The 24,407-nt window shown below is 38.2% G+C and overlaps 2 protein-coding genes across 2 annotated transcripts; both read left to right on the top strand.

The window, feature by feature from the left end:
- The first annotated feature begins 6,726 nt into the window (after positions 1-6,726).
- LOC139696848 (cuticle protein 7-like) lies at positions 6,727-7,883 on the top strand. The gene is made up of 3 exons (XM_071595731.1): positions 6,727-6,738; positions 6,872-7,153; positions 7,431-7,883. The coding sequence occupies exons 1-3, from the start codon at positions 6,727-6,729 to the stop codon at positions 7,881-7,883; spliced, it is 747 nt and encodes a 248-aa protein (XP_071451832.1).
- A 9,624-nt stretch (positions 7,884-17,507) lies between these two features.
- LOC139700294 (cuticle protein 7-like) lies at positions 17,508-21,051 on the top strand. Its single transcript, XM_071598937.1, has 3 exons — positions 17,508-17,544; positions 19,958-20,185; positions 20,309-21,051. Exons 1-3 carry the CDS (start codon positions 17,533-17,535, stop codon positions 20,780-20,782), a joined length of 714 nt encoding a protein of 237 aa, XP_071455038.1. The 5' UTR covers positions 17,508-17,532; the 3' UTR covers positions 20,783-21,051.
- The last annotated feature ends 3,356 nt before the right edge of the window (positions 21,052-24,407 follow it).

Below are 24,407 nucleotides of genomic sequence, written 5' to 3'. Positions count from 1 at the left end.
TGAGGTGAAATACACGTAAGGCCTACAGGGCCCCTGCTCGTGTAAAATGATTCGCATATCCTATATCCTATGAAGGTAAAAGATAATGAGAAGGCTGGATGAGATGGTTTCCCAATGATGAAAACAGTAAAAACTGAAATACTATAAGGCTCGATTGGGGCAGTCATAACACGTCAATTTTTTAACATGCGATAATACACATACATGCGGTGACGATATGGAAAAAATACACACAAATTTAGATCAATAAGTAACACTATCTACAGAAGTGTTCTCACAAAACTCTTTAAAGAAACCAGGCATTTTTACTAACGGTTAACAAATTCCAAATAAACTGTGGGAGATGCCGTAACAGTGACTTTTAACGGAGTCATCCGCTAATATGCATTTCAATGCAACAATTTCAGAGTCTAAAAATCATTCGGGTTTGAATCCCGGTCAAGGCGAATGATTTTTACAGTCTGAAATTGTTGCATAGTAACGGTTAACAGCTATATATATGGGTGAAAACATGGATTAATGGAAATAAAGAAGATGAGAGCGTATGAGCTGTTTAATTGCTGTGCAACGATTGAAAAATATTAGGTTAGAAATTATTACTCACGAAATTAGCAAGGGAGTAATCCGTAAACGAGCACAGTTAAAGAACAGAAACAAAAATGCTGCACTCATATCGAAAGAATTTTGGCAGAAGAACCATAATAAGAAATGAATTACAAAAATAGAAGTGGAAGAGATATCGAAGGACTAAAAAATCATGGAAATCTTAGGAGGCATTATTGCCTGATCCGTCATTGTAAAATCATCATATAAGGGCAGTCTTAAATTCAAGCAGCTATTATATATTCTTGAAGAACGAGAGACATTTTGGAAGATTGAAATCAAAAGAGGAACAGAACCAAGGGTGATATTTCAAATTGCAGGGGTGAGTGAAATAGAAAATATTATCAGCAAAGTCTTCATTGAAGAAAATTGGCGAGATATGCAAATTATTGGAAGTCATGAAATAAACCAGTTCAGTTCATAGGAAACCAGAGAAAACATACCACAACTCAGAGAATAAATAACTAATATAATAGAAGAAAGCACTAAAATATATGAATTAAGAAAGTGGAAAATTGTTACAAAAAAGTAAGACATTGAATTTTCCGGAGTGAGACAAAGCTTGCAGGAGACAGATATAGCAAACTGATGCACTCTCCATGTGAAAAGGGGGCAACAGTGATTAAATGTGGAGAAAACGAAGAAGCTCAAAAAATAAAGTTAGAAGAAAAGCAAGATTGCTCATTATAGTCTCTTGTATTCAATTCCTTCCCTAATAAAGTAATTAATGAGACAAAGGTAAATATATAAGGTAACGTATAAACACGGGAAAGAAGGCAGCTGCAAATTTCGAGTGATACATGTATAGCTAAACTAGCATAAACGAAAAAAAATTTGACGAAGATACCAACCTGTCATGAAGTAGATGAAAAAATACACCCTCAGGATGTACAAAAATGAAACTAAGGTAATGGCTGCTGTCAAAAAGAGGAAGATAAACTTAAAATAAGGCCAAGGAATGATACACTAGAGGAAGCGGAAGAATTTTGTGAAGTCGCCAGCAACAGCATTAGCGTTTAAAGAGGGATACAGGATATAATGAGCCAAACTGAGATTGCAAAGAAGGCTTTCTATACGGTCAATAAACAATCAACCTTTGGAAATATGGTACCACAGAAGAATTCTGGAAAAATTTTTACAGGGTCAAGAATTGGTACTTTGAAGAGTGAGTGAAAAAAGAAGTCTACGGGAGACAATTAGAAGTATCTGAGGGAAATTTGCTGGAGGCATACTCACGTGTGATGGTTAAATGAAGACTATGATTGACGGTTACTTCAAGAAGTATAGTTATAGGAAATTCATGGATGAACTACAAGAAGCAAATGATGAAAACGCAAGGGAAAAATCTACGAATACATAAAAAGATTCGCAAATAATTCATAGTTAGTGTAGCTGTAAATAATCGATCTTAGGATGAATAGCCCAAAGATGATGCAATGATTGTTATCTTTTTTAAGATCAAGGTAATATTTATATTAAAATAAGTCTAAATTTATAATCCACTAAGATTCTCGGGTGTTCACTTTTTATTTTCTTTTTGCTAAGAATTCCCCATAACATCGTACCACGTCATCCGTTTAGTTTCAATGACACCACATATCATAAAAACATGCCACCTCCAACACCATGCTGAAGAGATTCTTTAGCATACATCTCTCAAATCCTAATTTAAAGTACAAGCTCGACAAATTTCACAAACATGAGTCACCAAATATTAATTAGTAAATCCAAAATAGTTAGCATCAAAGTGAGTTCCAGATTTATTCCTAGCACACGCCCTGAGATGAGATAAATATGATAATGATGAGCAAGATTATATAATTAACTAAAGAATCATCAAGAATTTCTCCAGAAACACGAACTCAGTCACTATTCACAACGAAAAAACCTGAGCCAACTCGTGTAGAAGGGAGGTAGTGCCAAGGACAAACGAGATCCAATGGGCCATTCTGACATTTACAAAGACCGCGACTGCGACCATTCTGGCAGGAGCGAGAGACATTTTAAAACCAGGATCAAAAGATACTATCACTCTCGTTTAAAAGCAAAAGCAGAAAAATCCCACTTCGCAGAACACAACATCGATATGCACACCGATTTTTGAACCTATTAGTATCGCAAGGCACAAAGAGATTTCAGGCGGTACGCCCTGGAGAAATCACACATTTTTATAAGTAAGAATTTAACCATTTTTAAGAAGTAAGTAAGTAAGTTTAAATGTAAATCTCGAAGATAAATAAATGTTAGGAAGAATCAAATAGGAAGAAGCTATTACCAAAAATGTGATCTGATGCTTTGAATTAATTATAATGAATAGGTTTGGGGAGACAGACGATTTTTTAGTGTATTCATATCCTCTCCGTTTCCCCTGACGGCTTAAAACCCTCTGCACATTAGTCCACTTTCTAATTAATACACAGAATTAACTATTAATTTATTCTATAGAAGCTCTTTTAGGCCTGGAAATTTTATTAAGTTTCTTCGCATTTCTATCATAACCTACCAGTCCTGCCGTTGTATAGATTAGCACAACTGAATTAGTACGCTTAGTGTCCATATCAAAAATCCATGAGAGTGAAAAAATAGTGAGAGTTAGTAAAAATAAAATCCATCGCACACCAGGACCTCAAGACAAGGGAAAATACCATATCGAAAGAATCTATAATGAGGCCCGTATCGAGAGCCATCTATCTAAGGTTGCCTTCGCACTCGTTTCCAGTGATCTTTACTTCGAACCGAGAACGGAAAAAAGTCTCCTTTGCATTCGCAGAATTCCTTTGTTTGCGCCGCCAAAAAGAAGTGAACTCTGGGCCGACCTCAGATTAGATTTGCTTTCTTCGTGTAGACTCCCTTCCAAAAAAAGACTCTCGTACAAAAATGCTTCCTTCGTTCTCACCTGTGCCTTATTAAAGGCTTACTTCGTAGGAACGACTCTCGGTATAAGCCGTAGCCTTCTCCGAGGAAAGAGATTCAATAATACACGGCTTCTACAGGTAATTTTCTACGGGAAGAGTGCAAGTAACTGAACACTGTAATCAGTCAAATGCAACCCGTCACTTCCCCGCTATCCACCCTAAGAGAGCTTGCCTATCCTTCGGAAAGACTCCAATGGAAGTCCTGTATTTGTTTTATCAAGGAATTGTTCTTAATTATAAGTTCTTAGAAAATAACTTGAAATGCCGTGCAGAGAATCATATTTTTCACATGCGCAGTTTTATGATTAAGTGCCTTTTCGATAAGCAACTATACGTCCTACACCTCTGGGTGTGTTTGGTACTCTTAATTATAAATTACAGGGTTCGTCCGGAAAATAAGTGTAATGACTCCTGGGCTGGGCGCGCCGCTCCAGACGCTTCGACCCACGTCACGGAACGCGATGCCGAAGTTTTTGGAGCAGCGTTATTCCATCAAATTTGCGGTAAAGCTTGGGAAATCGTCTACCGAAACTGTCGGTATGATTAACCAGGCTTGCGGGGAGTCAGCCATGTCCAGAAACATGATCTTTCGGTGGCACAAGATGTTCGTGGAGGGCAGAGAAGAGGTCGACGACGAGTCTTCGAGAGGTTCCCGATGATGCCTTCGCGGGAGCGTTCCAGGAATGGGAACGCCGCTGGAACAAGTGTATCGACTCACAAGGGTCCTATTTTGAGGAATATTAGGTTAAGATATGTAAAAGTGTAATAAATTTTTTTTCCTGAGCTCAGTACACTTATTTTCCGGACGAACCCTGTATTATTTAACTGTATACCCTCCATGGGCACTACAAAAATAAGCACATATGATGAGTCAAACAAAACTTTTGTATTTCTCTACCGAAAAACCGCCCTAGTTTCCTTGTTTTCCTCCATTTTATTGTTGGTGAATCAGAGCTCTAACAAAATGACTTCATTATCCTAACACTCTTTGAAGATATCCATTTGAATTCATAATTTTTACGAGCGAGAAATAAAAATTTTGCCACCTCACGACCCTCGAAGTCAGTAGGTCATGGCTTCATTTTTGGCAGAGTAATTGATTTAAGAGAAAACAAGACATATGACCACCAAACGTCAGTGTCATTATTTGTTAAGCCATTAAAATCGATAATGATGGCGCTACTCATTTGTTCAATTTGCTATTGGTCCATAAAACTCACTGTTACAAGAATATCCCAAAGTGCTATGATGCATTAATATAATAATAAGTATTACTTTCACTAAAAATCGTTTAAATTGTTTGCGAACATGTATATCACAAACTTTTAGAAATGGATTCGATTTTTGAGGTCAACAATATTCCTTCGAGCTAGAGCAGCTTTCAACTACATGTTGTTGGGCTTATTTCCGTTTGGTTTGTATATACTACTTCGTTCTCATTATTTTAAATAGTAAGTAGTCGGGCGTAGTGATCAATCGTTCCATAAATTGACTGGGATGTATTTTATTTTTCTAACCTTTCCATTCCCTCATTTTTACCGCTCCTACCCCCTAGTCACTCCTACTACTGCAGGCAAAACCTCAGCTCCTCCCTTCATCTACATCTACATAATAGCCCGCAAACCGTCGCAAGGGCGTGCTGCGGTGGGTGCTGGGTCACCACCCTCGTCGCAAATATCAGTAGAATGACCTTGCATTTTCTAACAATGCTACAAAAATATACATATATAATAAGCAGAAAAATAATGCCATTCTATGACAATAAATTATACATCTAATAATCCACCATCGATTCTTACGCCAACATTTAAAGTTATCAACCAACAATCTATATTCTGTCCTTGATATGTAAAATTTCGTGAGAAAAGTAATATTTGAAAATGTTGTTCTGAAGCATTCACGCGATTGAACATTTTCGAGCTTCTAGAATAAGTTTTTGAAGATAAATTTCAAAAACAAAGTTTTGGGGGAAGAAGGCTTACTTAAAACATTAAAATAGGAGCAATATAAAGCAAGCATAACAGTTAATCATGAAGGTGTTTTGGATCAAGACGGTCAAAGAAGTAGGTACACCGGAATAAAAATAGCTTTAGCCAAAGAAGCTTCAACAAGGAGGGAACTGATGTTAGGGACATTAAGTAAACATTTTAAGAAAATACTGGTTAAAAATTCGTTATGGAACGTTGTGTGCTGCGGATGGGAAATATGGCCGTTGAAGCATGATAATATGCATAACGAAACGGGACTCGTAGATTACAGGCTTTTGAGATGTGAGTAGTGAGAAGGATGGATTGGGTCAAACGAACTAAAAGAAGACCAACGAGAATGTGTTAAGAATTGTGAGGGAGGAGAGAGGTATGCTGGATCAAGCACAAAAGAGACAGGAAAAGTAGATGCAGAGTATTTTTATTGGCGATAGAATTCTCATAAAAGTGCGACGGAGAGGAGGACGATAGGCAAGCGAGATATAGACAAGCAAAGAACATGTACATGAAGGGAGAACAGAATTAAGGGAGAATGGAAATATGCCTGTAACAAATAATCAATGAACAAAATACATTCATGAAAGGACTCGTTTCACTACTCAAAAATAGACCGTTTCTCCATTCTGTGGAGGAAACAAAATATATCTAATGTTCATTATGATAATTTCCTAACATAGTAAATTTAATACTGCGTTTCTCTATGGTAAAAATGCAATTTCTACCAATAATATATTATTAGGGAGAAGAGTCAAAAATATAGATAACACTATACAATTATGATTAACTTATTCTTTATTTACGTCTATGTGCTTAAAATGTGTGCATCTAAAACTATATCAACGTTCACATAAAATGAGTCATAAAACGCAAATGAAATTGAAATTAATAAGCTTTGACAGGTACTTGTAAAAGGTAAAGCGTCTCACCTTCGAAAGAATGTACAAATAACTGCAACGTATAAATGAGAGAGAAAACTTTCTTCGGATTCCACATGACAACAAGTTATCCGAAGGTCTCCAACCGTTTTGATCACTGTTAACTAAAACAATATTGGGTGGGGTCGACAGAATAAGAGTAGGAAGGTTAAGCAACGGAGGGGAAGGTGGTTCGGCCGGGGAAAGGGCAGGACAATAATCTTCAGAAGGGAGGTTTCCTATAAAAGAGCCGCGTTACACCACAGATAGCATCCATCCCTGAGCTCTCCAAGAGGCAAGGAAGTCACCATGAAGGTCCTGGTGAGTTTAATGAAAAATTCACAAAAGTAGCTTCATTCCAGCAATCCGGCACGCACGCAGTCGCATGGTTAACAGTTAATTCTGACCCCAAAAAACACTTTTGATTTTAACACATGTATCTTTTTCTATCAAGGTTGTTATCTCCGCCGTGCTGGCTGTGGCCGCTGCCGGTGCCCCCATTTTGGCCTACAATTCCATCGCCCCTTACTACAGCGGCAATTACAACGGGCTCTACAACGGCCTGTGGAACGGCATCCTCCCCTACTCTGCCCTCCCATACAACGGCGCCCGTTTCGCCACTCCCTACGCCTACAACACCGCTCCCTACGCCTACAACGCCGCTCCCTACGCCTACAACGCCGCTCCCTACGCCTACAACGGACTCTATGGAACATCATCCCAGTACCATGCTCAGGTGAGTTCAACACACAAAAAGGCTTACCTTCGTTTGCGCTTCCAAATAACTGTCATTTGGCAGTTGACTCATCGATAGCGATGGCTTACCTTAATTCATAATGCATAGCACCAGATTATATTCAAAATTAATATAATCAGCTCAAAGTTTAATGCACGAGACAATTTCACCAATGTGAATAAATTTAAGTGTATATTCCGAGATGCCTATGATACCGGGCGACTCTAGCTTAAAGAAATGACATCTAATCTCCATCTGATCTTTCCCCTATTCACAGGATGAATTCGGCCAGGCCTCTTACGGTCATGCCACCTACAACCAGGCCCATTCTGCCGTCCGTGATGCCTTCGGCGGTGTCACCGGGGCTTACTCTTACGTGAATCCCGAGGGCAAGATCGTCGAAACCCACTACACCGCCGATGCCGTCAACGGATTCCGCGTGGCTTCCAACGACCTCCCAGTCGCCCCCGCCGTCCCCGAGGCTCCCGTCTACCCCGAACTCGTCGGACCCGAGCCCGTCCAGGACACCCCTGAGGTTGTCGCTGCCCGCGCCGAGCACCTCGCCGCCCACGCCGAGGCCAAGAGCCGCTCCCGCCGCCAGGCCATCCTCACCACCCCCTTCTCCTACACCCGCGGCGCCCTCTTCCCCACCACCACCCTCTCTACCCGCATCGTGCGCCCTGTGGCCTACAACACCATCCCCACACCCCTCGCCTACCGCCTCTACTAAGTGCGCACCGATCCGCCACGACCACCTGGAGGACCACACCATCGCCCTCCGTACGACTCCATGAGGACGCCTACCAACGCCATTCGCTCCAAAATGGCTTCTCTTTGAAGACTGGTACATTTTGGGGAGCTCCGATACTGATGGAGTTGACTGTGAATATTTGTATATATTCGTCAACTAAGAAATAAATATTTTGCAACACTCAATACCTCAGCTGACTTATTTCAACGATTATTACCTGACGTATTCGGTTTGTCTAATATGCGGTTAGCATATCAGGGAATAAATTGACCTTGATAGTGTAACTAAGTAGATGAAACTTTTTATTGATAGGTACTTTTTCTTCTTTTGGACCTTAGTTTGGAGACTTTTGAATATCTTCATCTTATCGCCTTATGATAAAAGAAGTCATAATTTTTGTATATTTTGTCGTTTAGTATATTTTAGCCAATCTTATATTACATATTCATCAAATATAATTTTACATGTAATGCCACAATGTAAAAACTAACACACCTTGGGTCAATTTTTTACGAAATAAATAATATTAATACCAGGTCTCAATAATAAATAGGGAAACGTTTGTGGGAAAACGAATTATTTTCACATTAATCCTTATTTAGAGAAACCGAGCATAAAAGGAAAAACCGAGAGTATATAAAGACAGTGGAAAAAAGCTTCACCCCTGAAGACGCTCGCTCCAATCCGTGAAAGAAACAATCAGCCCAGAAATTCTCCACACTTAGCAAATCCCGGGAATCCCCCCTATACATAGAATGTAATTTCAACGGCACTTTTGCCCCCAAAAGTTTTCGCAGATTAATATTAGGAGCCCGTCAAATTTCCTGGTGGGATTTAATTGATGAAATATTTTTCAAAATAACTTAATTTTAATGTGGTATCAGTCTTCGTTTTTCGTCCTTTTGAAATGTTAATAAATTTGTAAATAATTGAACCATACTCAATTGAACAAGAAAAAAACACGATGGGAATGGGGTTTTTGAACCTTCTTTCATGAATTCCAAGACTTCAATGATTATGCTGCTGCATTCTAATGCCAACATCATTCTAATTCCAATTTAAAAATTTGCTGCTAAAAGGGTGCTGAAATAATAAAGTACTTCACATGTATTAAAGCCCAAAAGCCAACGGTAGGGCCTCTTTATTTAACGTCTTTCACCGTGTGAGGTTAAAATATATATATCGCCAATGCGGCTCAGAAAATTATTTCCTTCTTTTATGGAATCTTGTTTTTTAAACCCGGAATATTATCTTACGAGGGTAATCCCAAAAGTATCCGACCGAACAAAGACAACAATAATTTTGGAAAAATATTTATTCATTTTTCAACATAATCTCCTTTCATCTAACACTTTTCCCAGCGATCTTCAACAAGTTCGATACCCTTTTTATAATAAGAACTGTCTTGCTCCTAAAAGTAGCCATTAACTGCCGACATCACTTCTTCAAGTTTAGAAAATCTTTGACCACCGAGCCATTTTCTCAAGTTTGCGAACATAAAATAATCCGAGGGGTCTAAATCTGGCGAATAGGGTGCTTGAGGTAGCATTTAGAACTTTAATTCATGAATTTTGGCCATTGCAATAACGGATTTGTAAGCTGGTGCATTGTCTTGATGAAATAACACTATTTTCTTAGCCAAATGCGGCCGCCTTTGCTTGATTTATTCACTCAAACGTTGCAATAAGTTCGCATAATACTTGTCGTTGATAGTTTTTCCTTTTTCAAGATAGTCAATGAAAATTATCCCACGCGCATCTTAAAAAACCGACGGCATGACTTTGCCTGCAGATAAAATGGTCTTCGCCTTCTTTGGAGACTGTTCTCCCTTTTTAATCCATTGTTTTGATTTTTCTTTTGTGTTGGGTGTGAAGTAATGGACCCTTGTTTCATCCATGGTTGTGAAACGGCGCAAAAACTCTGCTTTGTTACTGTGAAACTTTGCTAAACACTCAATAGAAACATCATGACACTGGTTTTGCCCGAGTTTGAGCAAACGCGGCACCCTTCTTGCACACAGCTTTCTCATGTCCAAATTTTCAGTAAATATGCCATGTACCGCACTATTTGAAATGCCTACTGTCTGCTAGCTCGCGCACTTTCAGTCGACGATCATCCAGGATCATTTCGTGGATTTTCTTCGCCGTTTCTGGATTCGTCACCTCATTTAATCGACCAATGCGATGCTCGTCTTGACAGCTCGTACAACCTCGTTTAAACTCTACTGCCCAATATTTTACTGTTGTAAACGAAGGAGCAGACTTATCCAGAGTAGAATCCAGTTCAGCTTTTATATTGGTTGAACTGAGGCCTTTCAAATAAAAGTTTTCACAAATTCACTGGAAACGTTCGAAAATTGATTGCTGCCACACAAACACTAAACAACATGTCGCCTTCAAACTTGAAACATGTTTTATATATTGTTTACTTTCTAATACAGTGATATTTTTAACCAACTACCGCTATCTGTAGGTCGGGTCGGGTACTTTTGGGACCACCCTTTTACTCGGGTATATAAAAGAGAAAGAGAATCCTTTGGAAATCAATATACTGCCACAGAAATTGGCAGTGTTTACTAAAACAATAATATATGTCCATATCTTAAGAGAAACATTTAAAACGGACTTAGTCAATTATTTAAACACATACTTGATTGATTTGTTTAATTCTTTATTCTTGCAATATTAGGAATTTCGAACTTACATTCTTGATTTTTTATTGATATTCATTAATGCAAATTTCATCTTTTTACTTAACCTTTCCTTGAAATATTATGTAGACAACTACTAGCCAAAATTTAAAGCGTCACGGAGGTGTGCAGCTGGGAGTGCTAGGTAACCAGTAGTGAAGGAAAATACGTGGACTGATCATAACATTTACTAATTATTTTGATTTCGGATAGTTTGGATTATTGTGCCTATGATTATTTACAATAATGATTGTGCGTTACCAGGAGAAAGAAAAATTCCTCATATATAACGTATTTGCACTATGGAGTCTTTTTAACTTTTATTTCCACAATGCTGATGTCGTCCACCAAATCTACCTCGGGGTCAAAAATAAACTTAAATACCGTTGTCTAATAGAATATATTCTCTCCTCGAGTGGGTCCTATTCTTGATTTTCGCAATGGCGTAACATATTCTGTTCGTTCGTATCAATTTTAAATGATAAAATGCCCTTTCTATGCATTTTTTGTTCAGAAATTATATGCCATTACACAAGGTTACCAACACTCAAGGAGTATGCCAGAAAAGGTCTCATGAAGCAAAACTCTTACCACTTACTTTTGCATCTGTTTAGCTCCCAATTTTTTTTATATAATCAAGTGCATGCATCTCAACAATATCTTCCTTCAAATTTTCTCTCATAAATTTTTATGCATGCATAAACAAAAAATATGCATGCATATACATAAAATTTTTAAATTCTCAATGATAAGAAAGACCTTCGACCATCCAGGAAGAGAATAGCACAAACAAGCGCGCGTCATTCGCTACAGAACCTTACTTGAGAAGTATGAGTTCGGTCAGTAATACCCGGGATATTGTTTATTTCCGCTTTTACGTTTGAGATTTTCTGGCTATTTTCTGGCTTTATCTTCCAAAAAGAGGATTTTATGCACTGTCAAGGGTCTACTGATTGGATTCAATATTTTCAGAATTAGATACAGTTATGCTATTTAAGGCAATATCGCTTTAAGGTTAATTTATGTTATCGTGATTTTTGGTTGGTTCTCATGAAGTCGATGAAAAGTTTTTTCTGTTACAGTTTCGTAGCGCGGAGCGTAAATTTCTTTTTCTGAGCCTTATGTACAGAAATATTCCTCAAGCTTAAAGGAACCAGTTATTGCAATATTAAATAGCGTCTTTGAACACGCAACACAGTATATTTCTACATCTATCTATCTACATCTATTTAGATTTCTAAGGCCCCGTCTTTTGACGATGTTTGAATAATGCGATTTATAACTTTCACACTTGAATTTACTAAGAATAAAGGTTTGCTTTCCGAGTTGGCCAGGCGCTCGCCTACTAACCCAAAGGTAACGAGTTGAGTCCCACCTTGGGTATGGGTCTCGTAAACTTTAGTGACTAGGCCCTCGGGCTGGTATCTAATAAGACGCCAGGAGTGAATTAACGGTATTCCAGCGGCAAGCGGTTTACCAGATACTTTCGGAGAGAAAAAACATTCCCAGTGGTGTATTATATTGTTAAATAATCTCAATGCCTTTCCAAGTTTTCGTTTGGTGTACCGATTAAAAATCTTGACAAGACGATGATGGTTGGGAAGCTCGTGATGTACTGCATACGTGACTAGCAGTTTCGTGATTTTCAGCTAGTCTGTGAATGTTCCGGATTATTTATGAACCACAAAGGCTCCTCTGACTATCACTATGGCTACTCTTGTTGAGTTAAAGAGAGCACCCCTAAAATATGATGATAAATATTTTATAAATTGATATTCGGAATAAGCAGACATTTTTGTACACATTTTATATACAAAAATACGCAAAAATTCATGTAATTTTTAATATGAAAATATGTACATATTTTTGTTTTCTTCTCTTTGGACCCCAGCCAGTTAATATTTCTTTTCTATTAAAAGCACGTTATAATATAATTTGAACATGGTTTACCTGCGATAATACTCCACATACAGCCTCTTTAAGTCACTCACGTCAATAGAATTGATACACCGAAGGAAATTCTTCGAGTAATTTATGACTACATTTAAGTGCGTACTTTGGAAAACGTAAATCTTTTTAGCCCGTTTACTTTGACTCTACCAAATTTAATGACTGCCTCAATTTTGTGATCTGTTTTATTACCCATTTCACCACATGATGTTCATGCATTTTCTGCATGTATATTGTATACCAAAATCAAAAAACTTTGTTATTTTTAATATTCATACTCATGTTTATAAATCGATAATGAAACTTCACTCCGCAGAAATAAACTTCCAAATATAGTGACATCACAGAAGAGAAAACGGGCATACTAAATAAAAGATCATGGCAAGAAATAAGAGAAAAAAGGTCCATTTCATTAGATAATTAATTTAGTGTCCAAAGTATATTGCTTGAGAGCATCGTGAGTTATGTCGTATATATTCATCATCTTTCCTTTTTACTTTTTCCTTAGCATTTCCAACAAGAAATCCAACTCATATGAGACATATGGTCTCCCATTCAGAAAACTTAGCATACAAGATTTTGTGGTGCAATGCTCATTGTTAATTTTGAGTTTTTAAGGTGTGGCGGAAGAGTTATGTCACGTCGCAGAGGCAACAAAATAATTTCCACCATAAATCTGGACCTAATCAGAACAAGCCGTTTGCGATAGATCTACCATAGGTCGCCTATTATTTAAAGTAATGCATGAATGTTGGAAGCAAAAATCACAAGGCATCTGAAAACATTTAAATGTATCTTTAGCACATTTAAGCCTAATTCAATTTGAACGGTGAGTTTAAAATGTTGGAACCGATGGCTAAAAGAATAGAAATACAAATCTAAAAACTAGAAAGTCAACCAGTAATTCGAGCCTTAGCCTATTTATAATTGTGCAGATGGTAGAGAGACTAAGGAGAAAATATTTAAGGCGTATTGTACAGTATATAATACTCCCTACTAACGTGAAACCCACATCTCCCCTCAAGAAAAATGTGTTCATTATATTAATGTTATAAAAGGCGGGCTCAACATAAGAATGGTTTATTCGATAGAATACTCGTACATGTATTAAATGTATGTCAATATTAATTTCGCTGAATTATTTTCCATCAGTTATTAAGGTAAATGACGTAAACTCTGTAAACCATTACTAAATCCTAATAAGTAATATTAATTGTGATTTAAATTTTAGATGCATAAAATATTATAGCCAATTAAGACAGAAAGAAACATTGAAAGGGTTCTACTGAATAAATAAATTTTTAAAGAACTCGATACTACTGGTTGTTATTAATACATACAAAATTTTCGAAACATCATTCTAATGAAGCTGGTGGCGAAATAAGTTACGTCACAGTCCCGTTGGAAGGAAAATTGTAAGGAAGTTCATATCATTCTTGAGGATGTTAATTCACATTTTAGAAAAAACGGTGTTTTTGTATTCATTCAACTACAAGGTATCATAAGTTAGTACAGGTACTCATGATTTTTATTTCCATTACATAAGTTTATTTTTTCTACTGCATTCCTCTGCATAAACTTAACTGATTTTCAACTTTGGGTACCTTTGTAGAGTTTCTCGCTTTTTACATATATTTGAACTTTAAACTGATCTTCATGCCTCTCAAAATGCTTTGAGCTTTCCTCCATCTTTCTCGCCTTACTGTTACCATTCGACCGCAATCGTCAGTATCCCAGTTCCGCATTACTTCTCCTCCAACCGCCTTTTCCATCTACTTCGAACTCACCTCAGTAGATTTTTCTTTTCCCGATCATTGTTTACATTTATTAGTTTGTCTTTCTCCTCAGTCAGCTTATTTTCTCCATCGTTCTGCACATCCAAATCTCAGTATCTCTTTAGCCCAATACCTCAACCCCTTTCCTCCAAAACCAATTTTAAGAGCTGTGAGGCATAATTATTCATTTTGAAGTCATGTTTTGCATCTCTACTCGGGCTTCTTTTTTGTAATTTCTTCTTTCGCGTAATATTTTCGTTACTTTTCATGATGTAATTACCACAAAACGAATTTTCGTCATACATACTGCCGAAAATTGTGTGAATCGCTCTGCCTTCATTATGCTCTCCAGAGTTAATGCTAAACTTATTCTTCCCATTTTTGAGAGTCACTACCTTACCTTGTTTAATTTACTTTCATCACACGTATTCCAAACTGTTTTTCAATAAATTCGGCAGTAATCAAAATCCATTCTCACGTAAAATAATCCTTTATTATTTCAAAATTGAAATATGTCAGCTCTTAATCTAATTTCATTTTTTGCATTAGTTTTTTTATATTCCATTCTTTTTACTTTGCTTGAGGTCAAAACTTTACAGGATGACCACGCCAATCTCCTGGTTTAGCAAAGTATTGATACATTTGTCTTGTAAATGATTATTCGCAAAAATTTCATTAAAATGTTGCACATAATATCAGGCGTCTTTATTCAAAGGCGGAAACCACTCCTTCAAGATCGATGATTTTGCAGAAAATGGCCTAAGATTTATAAAATTGTGCTTTCAAAATTCATTTCCTTAGATCAAGATATCATAACGATGTAAAACAATAGTACGGCAATGTATAGTCAATAAATGAGTGTGCATTTATCAGTCTCAGCAGTCAAATTACATATATTTTAATAACACTAATAACTTGAATTTTAAGGTTTGAAGAAAAAGGCAATGGCAATGAATAAAAGTAAATACTTTTAATGCTAGCAAGTTGATCAAATACTATTTCGCAATGGGTTTCATTGTGTTTTTAGTTCACGTCAGTGAATATAACGTGATTCTACATTCATTCCTATCTGCATCCATGTCCTCCCGTCATACTTCCTTTCCTAGATTAAATCGTAGGGCAAATATAAACACTGACAACGGTCTTTCATGAGTCCCGCCTATCAATTTAATTTCCCCGCCTATCAATAACTATTCCAAATATATGTACCATATCTAATGTTCAGTCTGACCAAATAGAACAACAATACACGCCCACTTCCACAGGTTTCAAAGTTTCTCTTTTTTAAGTGGCAGATAATATCATTTAGCAAATAAATAATGAGGTTCTCAAACTGTTCTGCGTAACTGAATGCACAGAAATAATTGCGACTGTCATTCCAGCTTTCAAAAACTCCATCTACTACTACGCAGGAGGTAGATAGATAAACGCGTCTAAATATTTCAAGTATCAAAATATTTACAACATAATTTATGTTTTCCATTTTAACACAATATTTAGAAAATATATTAATAGTTATTCATAGTATACAGGTGATGTAATTTAAATTTTATAAAAAATGAAATCACTTATCACCTCTATAATATACATATTTATCTCTTGAGAATTCTTATCAAAGGAGATGTCCATCAAATATTTATAGTAATTCACTCAATTTTATTTGCAATGAATGACAATTGCCTTTTTTGGGCATATTCTAATTAAAGATCAATTTTGGATTTTCGCTGAAAATAATAACATAACGCGTGGACTTCCTTTGGCCTACACTCTTATTTTCCCGGCACTATTTCCTTCTTCAGACAGCCATCCCTTCTAGAACACTTCATCCAACAAAAAGTCTATTCCCTTCCTTCTTCACCGCTTACCTAACATTATCACTTGTATCACGGCCCTCAGGATTATTCGTTTATTAAATTTCTCCAAGCAACTTCCTCCATTCCCTCACCCTATACAAAACTTCACCGTGATTCTTCTTTTCCCTGAAACTTATTTCACCGTTCTTCTCCACATCCACATTTCAGAAGCTTCTAATCTTTTCTCATCCTCATGCCTCAAAGACCGAGAAGTTTCCAAACCATAGAGCGCTACACGTCATATTAAATTCCATATTAATATTTATTTGACGTCTTTACTCAACATGAATGCCGCCGTTTTCCTTTTTTTTAAGACTCCTTTACCCAACGAAATTCCTCTCTCAACGGTCGTATTACCCTGCCCGTTTTCTTCCAACATAGTGCCCAGAATTGTGAACTGTTTAGCCTGCTCTAGTTCAACCTCACCCTTACGTAGCTTCCTAACCAACTTCATTACCAACTAAAGCCTTACCATTTAAAATGACCTCAGCGTATAGGGTAAAAGGCACTGGTGAAAACGTACAACCATGACCTACTCTCATATCTATCACTGCCCTTCCCAACACACTATCTACTTACCTTACTTCAGCTGTCCAATGTATATACACGTTTCAAATAAGCCACCTGACTCTCTAGTCCCCTATTACGTTCTGCAGTATTTTAATTAGCTTTGTACACTCTTTCGAATTACTATTCACAATCCTCTGAGCGCAAACCAACATTCTGGTTACATTCTATAGCCCTTCCTAATACCGTTCTCGGTGTTTTGATTCGCGTATCTTAGCATTAAAATTCCTTTACTCTAAAATCGCGATGGAAGATTACTTTGAAATTATTGTAAAGATTCATTGTTACAATATCTAAAAATATATATTAAGGTGAAATTATTTTGAGAGTAATGCGTGCATACTTGGCAAATAAAAATTTAAATTTTCTAGAGTGTAATAAAAGTGGGCATTAAAATATTTACTGGATGAATAAGAAATACGTAGGCACATTTGGCAAAATACTGTGCCATTAAAACATATTTTATTAATATTTCAAGTTAATTTAACTTATGCTTAGTGGTATTCCAGCCTATTCTTGAAACAGGAAACTGTGAATGGTTATTTATCCCTGAACATTTAAGTAATTTTGAGCCGGACACAACGAAAACGGATACCGAAGGTCTTGGATCATTTGGGTGGGGTCGAGCAAGGAAGAGAGACAAGGCACAAGGTAAGACATCGGCCGAGGAGGCTGATGACGGAAAGGGGGCGGGGCGGCTGCAATCATCGCCTGGGGAAGCCCGCTATAAAAAGGCCGCGCGTTGCCATGAACAACATCCATCCCTGAGCTCTCCAAGAGGCAAGGAAGCCACCATGAAGGTCCTGGTGAGTAGATCGATCACTCAGAATATCAATACTTTGCTCCATCACGCAGCTCAACCTTTTATGTTGTAAATACTACAAAAGCAACTAAAAAATTAGATATAAGTTCATTCATCAAAATTCTTTTGAAATTTTTTGCGAAAAGTAAGATACTTCATTCACTACGGAATGAATCGAAACAAGGCATAAAATAAAATAGTACTAAATTAGTAGTATATATAGCATAAAAGTACTAAATTTGAAGCATGGAAGTTAGCCAGCAGTATATCATCAGGAAATTACGTTAACTACTTTTTTTCTCAAAGGCAGCGAATTTTACTCTGCTTTTTCTAAACAGCATCATATTTTACTTAGGTCATACAGATAATATAACCCACTGAAAGGAGAGCACTTTAGTTTTAAAGTAGCCTCGTGCCAAGGTGAAAGTAAATAAATGGCGTAAATTTGATAGAAAACAAATTAATTCTTCTCAATTAACATCAATTAAAACACAAGCGTACAGAGTCATATTTGTATTTTGTTCTAACTTTAAATTATCACCATTCCTTTTAAGACATAATTAAATATTTCTTACAATTTCTGCTTGCTTTATTTTATTACCAATATTATGCCCTGCGATAGTACTAGCAATAAGGCGCTTATTTAATAAGTATTATTTTATCATTTGGACAAATAAACTTGTCAAGTCAAGAAGCACTTAAGAACAAAAAAATGACGGGGAAGGTATAGGTATCTTATTAGCACTTTTTTTTTTATTTTAATTACAAACATAAAGATTTCAGAAGTCGCTCTTGTAAATATTGCAATAAGTTTACTGTTATTCTCGTGTCAATTTTAAAAGCAGTAAACTGCCACTATCCAATTCTAATGCTTTTAGGTGCCTGAAAAACGATTTCGTTGGGCGTGCAATTTACCGTTGGCATAACGGATCAGTGTCATTAGATATATAATTCCACATCCCGTAGAAGTTTTTTTTGACCGCACCTATCACTTCTTTCAAGGTTATCTTTTTCAATGGAGTAATAATACACGAACTGCGTGTCCATGAAACCTACCAATGTGGTATTTTCACAAACCACAGCTCATTTAACAGAATACTCTTATTTCTATGATTGAATATTAAATTTTTGTAAACGAAGCACTTTGCATGACTAAAATAACATGATGAAAGTCTCCATACGGAGGTTCTCAGTGAAATCTAGAAAACAAAATTGGAATTAGACGTTAGTATACTGATTCTCATCCACAACGAGGAGGCTCGAATATGTAAAAATTATTTTGAATTAAAGTGGGAATTTAATCACTAAAATTTATATTAAAAATTGACAACAACACATGAAGGCATTTCCGTTATTAGTTAATTATTTTTTTAGATAGGCGATCACATAAGACTGGGTAAGAAACAATGACGACTTATCCGTATGGCGCCGACCTACTGCGCTGCCTTAAAAAGAAAATCATGAGGGCAACACGAGTGGTCACTTTGTGGTCGCCCTTGATTGTTACGGGATATATCAACGTCAGGGAAAGTGATATGCCGTTGAAGTTCTGTGAAAACGTTATTTCCAAGAGCGTTATGAATTCATTTATTTTGCATACTATCGCTTCCGACGCAATACCGCAGAAATCATCAACACGAATAACGTCTCAAAGTCCTTCACGCAATGCTTCCTATATTATCATTAAATAAAATCTACCAATCGTGGTAAATTTATGAGAAAATAGCTTTGAAATGATTGCACAATAAAACCTTGACAGTTAAGATGATCAACTGCGTCATGCCTGCTTTCACAAACGTCTGATTCACTAAAGATGATGTGGACGCAATAAACATAATTTAAAAGATAAGTGGACGAATTTTTATAGATGCCATTTAAATTATAACTACTAAAAAATGCATAATACTTGTGGCGATTTTACACTGTGTGTTAAATATATCTTCTCATAGAAAAGACTTCTAATCAATATTTCAGCGAATTAAAAGTACGAGCTCGATATGCCATTCATTTAAATAACCTAGGATATTCAGTTCATAGAGAGTAAATATATACGAGACAACCTCGTACATCTTTCTTGTAGTTGCATACTTGATCAAAGATTTTCAAAGCGTTAACAAAAACTTCAGGAATAATTATAATTTTTATTTCCAATTAAAATTTTTGTCTATATTAAAGCATTTGTTCTGCAAATATATACATTTTTTTTCTTCTACGTTCTCTGGATAACCGCGGCAAAGAGTATATTACAAAGACTCATTACATAATACATATTTTATTAAATAGCTGAAGTAACATGCTAAACAAGGGATAAAAAGCTAGAAAATACATTTTTAATTGTCATCAATATAAGCAATCTGAGTAGATTTAATGTATTTGTATTAGCATCTATTGGAAACGTATTCTATTTTTCTCCACAGGTCGTTATCTCCGCTGTGCTGGCTGTTGCCGCTGCCGGTAACCTCGGCTTCGCATACTCCTCCGTCGCCCCTTACTACCAAGGGTACCACGGTGTGCACCCATATGCCGCCTATCCTTATTCCTCTGTCCTTCCCTACAGCCACGGCATTGCCGCTCCTTATGCCTACAACGTTGCCCCCTACGCATACCACGGTGCCCTTGCCACCAAGAGCCAGTACCACGCTCAGGTGAGTTCAACGCTCGAATCACAAACCCACACATCGATCCCATGCCTTCCTCATGGAAAGCCATTCCCTCTGAATCCTTAAAGTATCAATCTAACCCAGTCTTTCTTTTTTTTGATGTCATAGGATGAATTCGGCCAGGCCTCTTACGGTCATGCCACCCACGACCAGGCTCACTCTGCCGTCCGTGATGCCTTCGGCGGTGTCTCCGGGTCTTACTCTTACGTGAATCCCGAGGGCAAGATCGTCGAAGCCCACTACACCGCTGATGCCGTCCACGGATTCCGCGTGGCTTCCAACGACCTCCCAGTCGCCCCCGCCGTCCCCGTCGCCCCCGTCTACCCCGAACTCGTCGGACCCGAGCCCGTCCAGGACACCCCTGAGGTTGTCGCTGCCCGCGCCGAGCACCTCGCCGCCCACGCCGAGGCCAAGAGCCGCTCCCGCCGCCAGGCCATCCTCAGCCCCTTCGCTTATGCCCACCACGGAGTCCTCCCCTACGCCCATGGAGTCCTCCCCTATGCCGCCCCTGCCGTTCGCCCAGCCACCCTAACCACCGTCGTCAACAACCCCGGACACGCTGTTTCCTACCGCGTGGACTAAGCTCAGCAAATCGCAAGGATCTCTTTTTTTCTCCCCCCTTCATCTCTCCAACTGCAATCCCACGGTCTGCAGTTAACATTTTTTATGTATGTACAAGAACCAGAAAATATCTTCCAGCTCTTCAACCGACGGATGCTTCTTTACTTTACAGAAATTACGCGCCCTCTATGAGGTGTCACGACTTAATGTATTTAATTTCTTTTGCTCGTAAATGCCATAGCAAATCTGTAAAGTGAGACGATTCAAACTTCATCAGCAATAAATACAAACTTCCGAAAATCTCTTTCTTTATTTCTGTTTACTGTTTGTATCCTGTTAAACATCAATTCTAAAAGCTAACCCTTGACCATCTAAATTAGCAGCAGCACAGAGAGAGGATTCAATAGTTTCCAAGGAGTTTTCCAAAATTATATTACTCGTTTAATGCAGCAATAAACAATGAGGGTCTATCATTGCGTATTTTTGCTATACTGTCACTCAAGGACTTTTAATCAAATCAGAACAAATTTAGAGACGTTTGCCATAACTATTTACATGAACGCACCATGCACCACGATTTTCCATGAATTTGCATAAATTTGCATGGAGTACAATTACTGGGAATTTTATAAGGCAAATCGTAATTAGTAAATGGATCCCAATCTCCCGGGGTTAGTACTAGCTAGCGTAAGTTTTCGATAGCACATAAACAATACAGCACATAAAATTAATAGCACTGAGCTGTATCAAATACATATTTCAAAGGGCACCATATAGCAAGATATGGGAAAGATAACTTTGTGATAGGAATAAATGTTTTCAAAAAATAAAAAGCATGACAAAAGATATAAATAGTGTAACTTAACCCTTACTGAGTTTATATTTATATTTGCCTAAAAATGAATGCGAACACAAAAGGAATTGTGCCAAAGGTTTTATTGTTAATGATAATAGCCGAACAATAGCACAAACATTTGGCGTCATTGCTATGACAATGTAAACATACGAAACTCGTATAACTGAGACAAAGCAATTTTAACTCATGCAAATACTTTTCGATAACTAGAATTTTTTTAATTATATGAAATTCCAATTTGTTCTTTCTATTTCAAGTATCACAAACAATAAATTTCAATAAGAACATTGGATCCCAATTACGGAGTTTCCACAATTTGGAAACATATTATAATTGCAATCTAATTTTCATAAATTTTAATCAGCGATGGAGGAGAGGAATGAGACGTTATGATCCACAAATTATTGATAAACTTCTAAATTACACCTTGATGACCGATATAATAGAATTTTAATGTGAAAGTACGCATTTCCTGGTGCATGGCTAAAAATTAAACTAAATCAACAAAATTGAAATATATATAAAAATATGTTATTATTTGCCTCTGCTTATCGAAAAAAAGCTTTTTTAAGTCATTGCTTGGAAATATTCTTACGCAACTAACATAGCAGATGAATTACCAGAAAACTGGCAATATATCTTTTCTTTATTACAGTTAACTCCACGGCTGAAATAAAAATGAATATGTAAGTTGATGCCTAGTAATGTCAAACTCAATAAAGTTATTCACAAACATTTCTAGATGCTTACAACAAAATATAAATTTTCATAGTCGATTAAGAGAATGATATTATTTCCCGGCTTGGAGCATTTGATAAAACAGAAACATCGAGACCAGAGACCCTAAAGTGTATAGTTATCAAATATGTCAAAGACGGAAGATACGGGTACAGGTAGGCGGAATCAATTTGATTGAATTTTTAACAGTAACCATGCAAGTTGCTGTGAGGGAAATAAAAACCTATATATGCATACACCTTACAGAAAGCATGATGTATCGGCTTATCGTTCAATATATAAACTTTCGTGCTCGTTAATATTACATTGCCATTCAAAAGTGACTTAAAATACGCCCGTCGGCGCTCCGTTACGTTTTTCAATGTAATTTCAATCGACATGAAAAGTCGACTCTCGCAGTAATTGTATTTTTTCCGAGTCACATGCCGAACCGAATTGGAGGGACGAATTAATTTCGCCGGTGATTTTAAGGGGACTTTAATAATCTCAAAATGGCAGAGAACAAAGTGTAGCGAAACAACAATTCGTTTTTCAATTTTTTCTCACTCTTCATTTTTGAGGTTTTTCATAAAAGGGGAGAATCCATTTTTAATTCCGAGCCCCAGGCGGAACAACGGGTGAGAACATCGAAAATTTGATCACAATAAAGTCACGTATTTTAATTGAATGACGAATGAGGACGTTTTAGCGGCGAGTCGGAGATGGGGAGGAGGCGGGTAGGAGGGAGGGAGGTAGAGGACGATTTTCAGAGGAGAGCGGGGATGGAGGAGTGGGGGGTGAAGGGGTGCGTGGGTGGAGGGAGGGTGAGAGAAAAAGGTTCATGAAAGGGGTCGAGAGGCGTCGAAACACGACAGGAGGAGGGGGAAGAAGGGAACTAGGGGTGGGAGGAGGGATAGAGGGGGGTGGGGGGTTTCCGTCGGAATTGAGGCGAGAGAGGAAATACGGTGACTCCGCTGGATCCGTGTTTATGTAATCCGTTTGACACGCGGACGCAAGAGGAGGTTCAACTCATCCGGGCATTGACATGTTAAAAAGCACTAGCCGCACGATTGCGAATAAAGTGTGGGGGGGTGAAGAGGAGCGGTGGGGGTTATGGAAGAACTCGGACGTGGGAAGAGTGGGAGGGAACGGTGAGGGGGGCAGCTGATTGGGTGGATGGGGGAGGGGGAGAATTTTAGGCAGCAAGCGAGCGACGAGGCGATGGGTAGGGGGGAGAGTGAGGTGGAGAGAGAAAGAGGGCAGGATCACACAGGCAGGGAGAGAGACAGGTCTGTGGGATGAGGCTCGTGTGAGAGACTGAAGGTGGGGGAAAAGGAATTAAGACCCGATGGAGATGGGGGGCGGAAGGGGTTGAGGGGATAGGGGGGTGGTCGTGGGAGGGAGAAGGTATGAAACGGCACGGGCATCCCGAAATGGAAAATTAAATAAGCAGACCCAATGAGCGTTGAATGGAAATCAAATATTTAGTCCCCAATTCGAACTCGCGGATTAGGTGGTGCGGAGGGAGGCGAGCGAAATCTCTATTGCGGAGGGCGACGACGGCGCGATGGCTGGGTCGGGAAATGGGGCCGAGCGAAAGGGAGGGAAACGAAAAATGAAAGAAATAAAACGCTCTCCCCGTGACGTAAACGTCGGTGTGGATATCCGTCGCTTACGTTTTTTCCTCCTCCAACCACCTCCCTCAACACCCTCCCTTCCCACACACTCGTCCTTCGCTCGGTCGCTGCCCACATTTCGACGCCCCATCGCTCGCAATTAGCCGGTCGGAAATGAGATGCACTCGGACCGAATGCGAATTCTACTCTTTTGCGCGATCACGTCATATTTCGGCTGATGCGTCCGGGGTGAGAGGCAAACTCCCAGACATGAAGAGGGAATACGGAATGACGAGGGCGGGATAGGAGTTATGACGGGGGAAGGGGAGTGGTTGATTTATGCCAAAATTCATTTGCTCACTCGACGCGCGCCCCACCGATGATTTCGGCCAAGGTAGAATCGGAAAAAAGTGCTGGCGCATTGCTTATGCGTGGTAATCTCACCCTGATCTTTGTA

This window comes from Hetaerina americana, unplaced genomic scaffold (genome assembly GCF_022747635.1).
Source record: "Hetaerina americana unplaced genomic scaffold, ioHetAmer1.1.p SCAF_1, whole genome shotgun sequence".
Classification (NCBI taxonomy): domain Eukaryota; kingdom Metazoa; phylum Arthropoda; class Insecta; order Odonata; family Calopterygidae; genus Hetaerina; species Hetaerina americana.
This window is presented reverse-complemented; position numbering and strand designations above follow the sequence as displayed.

What these genes read in the sequence shown, in the direction of transcription:
- LOC139700294 (XM_071598937.1), top strand. An exon ending in AGAGCCAGTACCACGCTCAG is followed by an intron (nt 20,186 to 20,308) that starts GTGAGTTCAACG and finishes TTGATGTCATAG; the next exon opens with GATGAATTCGGCCAGGCCTC.
- LOC139696848 (XM_071595731.1), top strand. An exon ending in CATCCCAGTACCATGCTCAG is followed by an intron (nt 7,154 to 7,430) that starts GTGAGTTCAACA and finishes CCCTATTCACAG; the next exon opens with GATGAATTCGGCCAGGCCTC.